The sequence below is a fragment of the Oncorhynchus nerka genome, linkage group LG19 (genome assembly GCF_034236695.1).
Source record: "Oncorhynchus nerka isolate Pitt River linkage group LG19, Oner_Uvic_2.0, whole genome shotgun sequence".
Classification (NCBI taxonomy): domain Eukaryota; kingdom Metazoa; phylum Chordata; class Actinopteri; order Salmoniformes; family Salmonidae; genus Oncorhynchus; species Oncorhynchus nerka.
In genome coordinates this window covers 42,067,863-42,077,857 of record NC_088414.1, presented here as the reverse complement: position 1 = coordinate 42,077,857, position 9,995 = coordinate 42,067,863, and the positions used below count along the sequence as shown (strand labels likewise).

General features: G+C 43.9%; 1 protein-coding gene across 2 annotated transcripts in view; it reads left to right on the top strand.

Annotated features, from left to right (window-relative positions):
* alg5 (ALG5 dolichyl-phosphate beta-glucosyltransferase) overlaps positions 1 to 9,645 on the top strand; it is a 14,755-nt gene extending 5,110 nt beyond the window's left edge. Inside the window, exons 4-10 of one of the 2 annotated variants that reach the window (XM_029650326.2) lie at positions 1,055 to 1,123; positions 1,349 to 1,441; positions 2,044 to 2,142; positions 4,101 to 4,160; positions 4,421 to 4,572; positions 5,446 to 5,531; positions 8,606 to 9,645. In XM_029650326.2, the coding sequence (XP_029506186.1) occupies positions 1,055 to 1,123; positions 1,349 to 1,441; positions 2,044 to 2,142; positions 4,101 to 4,160; positions 4,421 to 4,572; positions 5,446 to 5,531; positions 8,606 to 8,721 (675 nt within the window). In that variant the 3' untranslated portion in view covers positions 8,722 to 9,645. Of the gene's footprint in view, positions 1 to 1,054; positions 1,124 to 1,348; positions 1,442 to 2,043; positions 2,158 to 4,100; positions 4,161 to 4,420; positions 4,573 to 5,445; positions 5,532 to 8,605 lie in introns of both variants that reach the window. The other variant, XM_029650324.2, reaches the window with a different exon arrangement.
* The last annotated feature ends 350 nt before the right edge of the window (positions 9,646 to 9,995 follow it).

Sequence of the window (9,995 nt, the reverse complement as noted above, 5' to 3'; positions counted from 1 at the left end):
CACATGACCTGGTAGTAGACCAGTGTCAACATGACTGAGAAGACACATGACCTGGTAGTAGACCAGTGTCAACATGACTGAGAAGACACATGACCTGGTAGTAGACCAGTGTCAACATGACTGAGAAGACACATGACCTGGTAGTAGACCAGTCTCAACATGACTGAGAAGACACATGACCTGGTAGTAGACCAGTGTCAACATGACTGAGAAGACACATGACCTGGTAGTAGACCAGTGTCAACATGACTGAGAAGACACATGACCTGGTAGTAGACCAGTGTCAACATGACTGAGAAGACACATGACCTGGTAGTAGACCAGTGTCAACATGACTGAGAAGACACATGACCTGGTAGTAGACCAGTGTCAACATGACTGAGAAGACGCATGACCTGGTAGTAGACCAGTGTCAACATGACTGAGAAGACGCATGACCTGGTAGTAGACCAGTGTCAACATGACTGAGAAGACGCATGACCTGGTAGTAGACCAGTGTCAACATGACTGAGAAGACACATGACCTGGTAGTAGACCAGTGTCAACATGACTGAGAAGACACATGACCTGGTAGTAGACCAGTGTCAACATGACTGAGAAGACACATGACATGGTAGTAGACCAGTGTCAACATGACTGAGAAGACACATGACCTGGTAGTAGACCAGTGTCAACATGACTGAGAAGACACATGACCTGGTATGAAAGACAAAACAAAACAAGATGGGAAATATTATGGACATTACATTGCACTTTTCACTCCCGGTCCCTCAGGTTGTGTCCCTCAGGTTGTGTCCCTCAGGTTGTGTCCCTCAGGTTGTGTCCCTCAGGTTGTGTCCCTCAGGTTGTGTCCCTCAGGTTGTGTCCCTCAGGTTGTGGCAGGAGGACACATATTTGGCTTTTCACCTTCTAATAAATATTAGATTTTTTTTCAGATTTTTTTTTTTTTTATAGTTTCAAATTCTTTGTATTGAATTTTAACTTTGGGAAATAAATATTCTCTTAGGTCTGAGTATTTGTCACAGTGTAATAGGAAATCTCTCTCTCCCTACAGAAACAGCAGCCGTTGTTTACCTATGAGGTCATTGTGGTGGACGACGGCAGCAGTGACCAAACAACAGAGGTACCGCCGTGACGATCTGTTATAAACACTGTTGTTGTTGTTGACAGCGATTTGTCTTTCGGAGATATTGTTCCTCCATATAAAATGGTAGAATCGGACCCCTTTTTTCGAGGATTTGTAATAGTTTTTAACGTGTTGGCCCTGTCTTCCCAGGGTGCCTCACAGGACACCAGGACATGTATAGGTAAAATAGTAAAGTGTACGTATTGGCGTTGTCCTTCCCAGGTTGCCTTGCGGTACACCAGAAAGTATGGCGCAGACAAAGTCAGAGTCCTGACCCTGGTGAAAAACAGAGGGAAAGGAGGGGCCGTCAGGATGGTGAGACACACGCACGCACACACACACAGACACACACACACACACACACACGCACGCACGCACACACACGATGGTGAGAGCTCTGCTTGTAAATTTAGAGATACACAATATACATATATTTAATTCTATATCTCTGCTCACTGCCACATTTAAAATAAGGTTATGAATGTAGTACTGGACAGAACGCTGCCTTTGACAACAGAACGCCATTCACCACAACTGTCACATTCAACTTAGAATTATGTGTGTGTGCGTGTGTCTGTGTGTGTGTGCGCGTGTCTGCGTGTGTGTCTGCGTGTGTGTGTGCGTGTGTGTGTGCGTGTGTGTGTGCGTGTGTGTCTGCGTGTGTGTGCGCGCGTGTGTGTGCGTGTGTGCGCGTGTCTGTGTGTCTGCGTGTGTGTGCGCGTGTCTGTGTGTCTGCGTGTGTGTGCGCGTGTGTGTGCGCGCGTGTGTGTGAGCGTGTCTGTGTGTGTGTGTGTGTGCGTGTGTGTGTGTGTGTGCGCGCGTGTCTGTGTGTCTGCGTGTGTGTGCGCGTGTGTGTGCGCGCGTGTGTGTGAGCGTGTCTGTGTGTGTGCGCGCGTGTCTGTGTGTGTGTGTGTCAGGGTACTCTGAGTTCCAGAGGGAAGCTGATATTGATGGCGGACGCGGACGGAGCCACTAAGTTTGCAGACGTGGAGAAGGTGGAGGCCGGCCTTCATGACGTAAACATCAAACCAGTGGGTTTATGTTGTCTAGAATATAAATGTCATTTCCCTGACTAGGCTATATAAGGTTTCTGTTTTGACCAGAGTCCTGTTCTACCAATCAGGTTTGACGAGTTAGCCAGGTAGCTTTGGTCAACTGAGTTCAACTCAGGATAACCCTGTACCATGAAAGTGGCTCATCTTTTAGCCAGGGATGTTCCTATGGCAACGAGTCCTTCAGAATGAACCTGCTCTGGGTGCTGACTGACTCAGGGCTAACTCCGTTTATCCTGAATGAAGTGTCTGAGCCACAAGTTGAGGACCAATGAAATCAGATTCCCTCCCTCTCACAGAGATATTATCATCGTCCCCTTCTAGATGACTGATTCACATGTTTTATTCATCAAACGTTTTTTATGTGTAAAGAAATTGTAATGTTAAAATACCAATCACGTGGTCTCCTGAGTGCCAGAGGCGTCGCTACAGACCCGGGTTCGATCCCAGGCTGTATCACAACTGGCCGTGATCGGGAGTCCCATAGGGCGGCGCACAATTGGCTGAGCGTCGTCCGGGTTTGGGGAGAGTTTGGCCGGGGGCGGGGGGGGCTTTACTTAGCTCACCGCGCTCTAGCGACTCTGTGTGGTGGGTTGAGGGCGCCTGCAGGTTTCCTCCGACACATTGATGCGAGTGGCTTCCGGGTTAAGTGTGGTGTTAGGAAGCCTGGTTTGGCGGGTTTCAGAGGCAGTGTGACTTGACCTTTGTCTGCCGACCCTGTTGGGGAGTTGCAGCGATGAGACAAGTTCGAAATTGGGGAGAAGAAAATGGGTCAAATAATAAAAAAATAACTAGAAAAATCACATTTTACTAAGAACAGCATCTGCTTTCCCAACTACGTTTTACAACGAGATTGTATTTTGAAATTTGCAACGGGCAAACTGACAGCCGGGAGCCAACCCTAGAGCCGGGAGCCAACCCTAGAGCCGGGAGCCAACCCTAGAGCCGGGAGCCAACCATAGACATATAATTCATAGAATGGTAGTTCCAGTTCAAGTCAAGACCTGCAGCCATTGGTAGTGTTCAGTTTAACAGCCAGTGTCTATGGCTCTATGGCCACAACGCAACAAGCTGTTCCACAGATAGGAGGTGCATTGAAATACACACCGACTGCATTAACGATAAGTAATAGCCTGCTGAATTTGCAAGATAACTTTTTTTTTTTGGCACAAATGAAACTGTGGCTACTGACACGTCCGTGGAATGATGTTTCGGCGTTGTCTCAATAAAGAGTTTGGCGTTCAACTAGCCATGTGTGACATGCACGCTCAGTTCCAAGTCTGCTAGAATTAATGGCAGACGTAGCAAGCAATATCTACTGTCGTAGTACGGATGAAGCCTGAGCTCGAATGGCTAACTGAAGCGGATGCTGGCTAACTGAAGAGGATGCTGGCTAACTGAAGAGGATGCTGGCTAACTGAAGAGGATGCTGGCTAACTGAAGAGGATGCTGGCTAATTGAAGAGGATGCTGGCTAACTGAAGCGGATGCTGGCTCTGGTCTATTGACTTCAATCGCAGATTACAAAGGAAAACCAGCCACGTCACGGACACCGACGTCTTACTCCCGGACAAGCTAAACACCTTCTTCGCCCGCTTTGAGGATGTATATGCTGTATTCTATTCTACTGTATTTTAGTCATTGCTACTCTGACATTGCTCAATCTAATCTTTATATATTTCTTAATTCCATTATTTTACTTTTAGATTTGTGTGTATTGTTGTGTATTGTTAGATACTACTGCACTGTTGGAGTTAGGAACACAAGCATTTAGCTACACCTGCAATAACATCTGCTAAACATGTGTATGTGACTAATAACATCTGCTAAACATGTGTATGTGACTAATACAATGTTGATTTTATTTCAATGGGACTTTCTGTATATCTCCCAGTTAAATAACGAAAGGCTGGTGTGTTACAGGAGAACATGGCTATATCCTGTGGGTCCAGAGCACACTTGGAGGAGGAGGCAGTCGCTTCGGTACTCTCTCTCTTTCTCCCATCTCTCTCTCTCTTTCTCCCATCTCTCTTTCTCCCATCTCTCTTTCTCCCATCTCTCTCTCTTTCTCCCATCTCTCTCTCTTTCTCCCATCTCTCTCTCTCATCTCTTTTTGCCATCTCTCTTCTCTCACTCACTCTTTCACCTAAGTAACCCTGTGATGAAATGCATAGATGCCCAAAAAAACAAAAACAAACCAAGGTCTTGTAGATGGATTTGTTTTGTTTGTGTTTCCATGGTAGCGGTCCAGGTTCCGTACGTTCCTGATGTATGGGTTCCACTTCCTGGTTTGGTTTTTCTGTGTGCGAGGCATCAAGGACACACAGTGTGGCTTCAAGCTCTTCACCCGCGAGGCCGCCCTCAAAACCTTCTCCTCCCTACATGTGGAGCGATGGTAAGGCCCCCTCCCCCAAAACGCTAACTTAACCGCTCACCCAATACCAAAATGTATTGGTGTTTACCTCGTATTGTATTCTACTTAGTTACAATAATTATCCTCCCTGCACGTGGAGCGATAGTAAGGTCTCTCTCTTTCTTATACCAACGTTTACCTGCTATAAGAAATTCTATAATAACAGGGTAATTGTAGTTCTATTCTAACCCCTTCAAAAAAAATTCTGAAGGAGCCAATTTGACCTCTCATTATATTTGCAAGTTGTGAATGATGGTTATTACATAGTAATTAGATGGCTTAATTTAAACAAGAAAACGTATGGGGAAAGTGCAAGACCTTTTCTCTGGCGCAGTGGTACGGTCTCTCATTTTACGAGACCATTTACAATAACTACAACTTGAATTTGAGTGGAGCAATGGTACGGTCACTCTCTCTGGACGAGACCATTAGCAACACAATCTGTACTTCCAATAACTACAATTTGAATGAACGGTGCACTGGTATAGTCTCTCTAAACAACTTGATCATGACGGAAAACAAAAGTTTACTAGTCAAGGACTAGCACTGAATATGGTGTGATACTGTTCCACAGGGCCTTTGTTGTCGTCGTTGTAAAACATTGTAACTAGAATGTTCTACTGTTCCACAGGGCCTTTGTCGTCGTCGTAAAAACATTGTAACTAGAATGTTCTACTGTTCCACAGGGCCTTTGTCGTCGTCGTAAAAACATTGTAACTAGAATGTTCTACTGTTCCACAGGGCCTTTCTTGTCATTGTAAAACATTGTAACTAGAATGTTCTACTGTTCCACAGGGCCTTTCTTGTTGTTGTTGTTGTAAAACATTGTAACTAGAATGTTCTACTGTTCCACAGGGCCTTTGACGTGGAGCTGCTGTATATCGCTCAGTGCTTTAAGATACCCATAGCCGAGGTGGCCGTCAACTGGACTGAGATAGAAGGTAAGTCTGTCAACTAGACTGAGATGGGTGAGTCTCTCATACTTAAACATACACACTAGCGTTGAATATTTCCCCGGTATTTAAAAAATGTTGCATCCTGAGAAGATGTAACTTTTCTCCCAGTTAATCCTGTATTTCCCGACAAAACCGGGAGTGTCATTCTAAAGCAGATATCTGTCTGGATTTGATTAGAGCTTTGATCAGCATGAACATGCTAACCTGATGCTACCTGACTCTGATTATCCCTACATTAAAGATATTTAATGATCCCTACATTAAAGATATTTAATGATCCCTACATTAAAGATATTTAATTATCCCTATACATTAAAGATATTTAATGATCCCTATACATTAAAGATATTTAGTGATCCCTACATTAAAGATATTTAATTATCCCTACATTAAAGATATTTAATGATCCCTACATTAAAGATATTTAATTATCCCTACCTACATTAAAGATATTTAATTATCCCTACATTAAAGATATTTAATTATCCCTACCTACATTAAAGATATTTAATTATCCCTATACATTAAAGATATTTAATTATCCCTATACATTAAAGATATTTAATGATCCCTACCTACATTAAAGATATTTAATTATCCCTATACATTAAAGATATTTAATGATCCCTACCTACATTAAAGATATTTAATTATCCCTATACATTAAAGATATTTAATGATCCCTATACATTAAAGATATTTAATTATCCCTATACATTAAAGATATTTAATGATCCCTACATTAAAGATATTTAATTATCCCTACATTAAAGATATTTAATGATCCCTACATTAAAGATATTTAATTATCCCTACACATTAAAGATATTTAATGATCCCTACATTAAAGATATTTAATTATCCCTACATTAAAGATATTTAATGATCCCTACATTAAAGATATTTAATTATCCCTACCTACATTAAAGATATTTAATGATCCCTACATTAAAGATATTTAATGATCCCTACCTACATTAAAGATATTTAATGATCACAAGCCCATAAAAGCCTAAATAATTGTGCTGTTATCCAATAGACCTACATATAGCCTCTTGGGTAAATGAATGAACCTAGCTCCAGTAGGCTAACGTTTTTGAGTGTAAACTGTATTATTGTATTGAATTATTAAAAAGCCCTATTATATTTCAAAAATTCAAATCAAATTCGCCACGTCCTGCACCAGAATTACGTTTTCTCCCAGCTTCCTGGTTTGAATGAGAAGCGTAATTCCAGTCTATATAATACAATATAATTCAATACAGTACAATAATTAACCTAATCAAGCCTGTCTGGGCTGTTTGGGTCATTTTACTACACACACACACACACAACTGGACTGAGGGAGGTGAGTTTTAACCTAATCAAACCTGTCTGGGCTGTTTGGGTCATTTTACTACACACACACACACACGGACACACACACACACACAACTGGGCTGAGGGAGGTGAGTTTTAACCTAATCAAGCCTGTCTGGGCTGTTTGGGTCATTTTTCTACACACACACACACACACACACACATAACTGGGCTGAGGGAGGTGAGTTTTAACCTAATCAAGCCTGTCTGGGCTGTTTGGGTCATTTTACTACACACACACACACACACGGACACACACGCACACACACAACTGGGCTGAGGGAGGTGAGTTTTAACCTAATCAAGCCTGTCTGGGCTGTTTGGGTCATTTTACTACACACACACACACACGGACACACACACACACACACAACTGGACTGAGGGAGGTGAGTTTTAACCTAATCAAGCCTGTCTGGGCTGTTTGGGTCATTTTACTACACACACACACACACGGACACACACACACACACAACTGGACTGAGGGAGGTGAGTTTTAACCTAATCAAGCCTGTCTGGGCTGTTTGGGTCATTTTACTACACACACACACACACACACACACACAACTGGACTGAGGGAGGTGAGTTTTAACCTAATCAAGCCTGTCTGGGCTGTTTGGGTCGTTTGACTTTATTCACCTGAAACATGACGTTCTCACAGCAATGTGCTGTAAAGTTCTGGAGTGCAGTGGTAACCCCCAGACCAAACATGCCCCCACGGTGACCGGGGTACGAGCCTCAGATACCCCCCCCCCCTCGCTGTTAACCAGTCTCCCGACTCTTAACTGTCCTGTCATTTTAAAATGAGAGAATACGTAAGTAGAATGGATGTGTTTTAGTGTCTCGGATGTTTCCAGTCGTGGGGATACTGGTTAACTAATATGGTAGTGGTTTCTACCTAGTGACCTTATCGTAACTGGTTAAAAAGCTGGTGGCAGTTTGGAGCTGGCTAATGATGAGTAGAGACCTGCTGTTATAGTACATTATAATGTGTTATAAGGTTATAACCCATCTTAACCGCTAGGCTGCCTGCTGGCTTGAGGTGTTATAAGCTGGTTATGTGGTATAATGAAGCAATAAGGCCCGAGGGAGTGGGGTATAAGGCCCGAGGGGGTGGGGTATAAGGCCCGGGGGAGGGGTATAAGGCCTGGGGGTGGGGTATAAGGCCCGAGGGGGTGGGGTATAAGGAAGCTATAAGGCCCGAGGGGGTGGGGTATAAGGAAGCTATAAGGCCCGAGGGGGTGGGGTATAAGGCCCGAGGGGGTGGGATATAAGGCTCGAGGGGGTGGGGTATAAGGAAGCTATAAGGCCCGAGGGGTGGGATATAAGGCCCGAGGGGGTGGGATATAAGGCTCGAGGGGTGGGGTATAAGGAAGCTATAAGGCCCGAGGGGGTTGGGTATAAGGAAGCTATAAGGCCCGAGGGGGTGGGGTATAAGGAAGCTATAAGGCCCGAGGGGGTGGGGTATAAGGAAGCTATAAGGCCCGAGGGGGTGGGGTATAAGGAAGCTATAAGGCCCGAGGGGGTGGGGTATAAGGAAGCTATAAGGCCCGAGAGGGTGGGGTATAAGGAAGCTATAAGGCCCGAGGGGGTGGGATATATGACCAATATACCACAGCTAAGGGCTGTTCTTCTTAAGCATGAGGCAAAGTGGAGTTCAACCTGGATACAGCCCTTAATGTGTTGTTATGTGTTGTTGTAGGGTCCAAGCTGGTGCCAGTGTGGAGCTGGCTACAGATGGGTCGAGACCTGGTGTTCATCCGCCTGCGTTACATCACCGGTGCCTGGAGACTGGAAAGCCCTCGCAAGACCGACTAGAGCCAATCACATCAGCCCTCGCACAATGGGAAAGCCCTCCGATTGGACAGATGAACTTCCTCGTTGGACGGGATTACCGTGAACTCAGTTGTGGGCTGCGGCTCAATAGTCTGACGTGGCTTGCTCTCCTTGTGTCCTCTCCTTCAGCTGCACTGATCTGAACTAGCAGGCCAGGTGAAAACATTGAAGAGGATGCCTACTGGGAGTTTGTTTTCACCTGTTCAGCTCTTTAATGTCCTCTGCAGATTGAGGAGAGGAAGCTATTTTTAGACTATTGAGATTTTGATGGCGGCAGGGTAGCCTAGTGGTTAGAGTGTTGGACTAGTAACCGAAAGGTTGCAAGTTCAAACCCCCGAGCTGACAAGGTACAAATCTGTCGTTCTGCCAATGAACAGGCAGTTATCCCACTGTTCCTAGGCTGTCATTGAAAATTAGAATTTGTTCTTAACTGACTTGCCTGGTTAAATAAAGGTAAAATAAAATGCATCAATGGGAGGGCTATGTTCTCTTTTGAACATTGCCATTGGCTGAGAAATCTTTAGATGATTGATTGACAGGTCCCGGTCTGTCCCGCCTATTGCCAGGTTCAGAATACTTGTTTCTTTCCTTCACCTGAAAAAGGGTTTGTGGTGTCCGTGGTAACATGCACATGCCATTGCCACGGTTTCAGATACACGCACCACATGATCAATCCATGTACCATGTTACTCTTTTTTTTTACATTTCTGTCAAATTGTTTGTGTGGGTGAAGAGGAATGTTGACTGTGTCTCTGAGGGATCAAATGGATCATGTTTTGGTTTTTATCATGATTTTGGTCAGGTAAAATTGAAGGTGCCATTTTCAATGAGGGTTAATTGGTTGTATAGGTATGTCTGTAATGTAGAAGGATGGACTGAACCAAATTAAATGAAAATCAGCTCTAATCATTAATGTTGTTGTTTTTTCATGTTAATTATTATCACATGTTGTAACTGGTAATGTGGCTTAGAATTAAATGCAAAATATAATTCTTATAAATATCGTAGCGACCTTAACCCAACAACTTGGGTTAGGACCTCTTTGCATTATGGGTAAGGTGTTGGGTTGTGACAGTTGCTGTGCCTATTTTTGAGTCTCGTCCAGGGCTGCCCTTCGAATTCTCTACAATATGTTATTACAATAATCACCATATTGTGGAGAATACTGAGGGGTACCAACCCTGTAATGGTGTAAGGTGAAGTTTCCTCTGATCTTGGGTCAGTTTAGTATTTCCCTGTCTTAACGATTGGGGGGA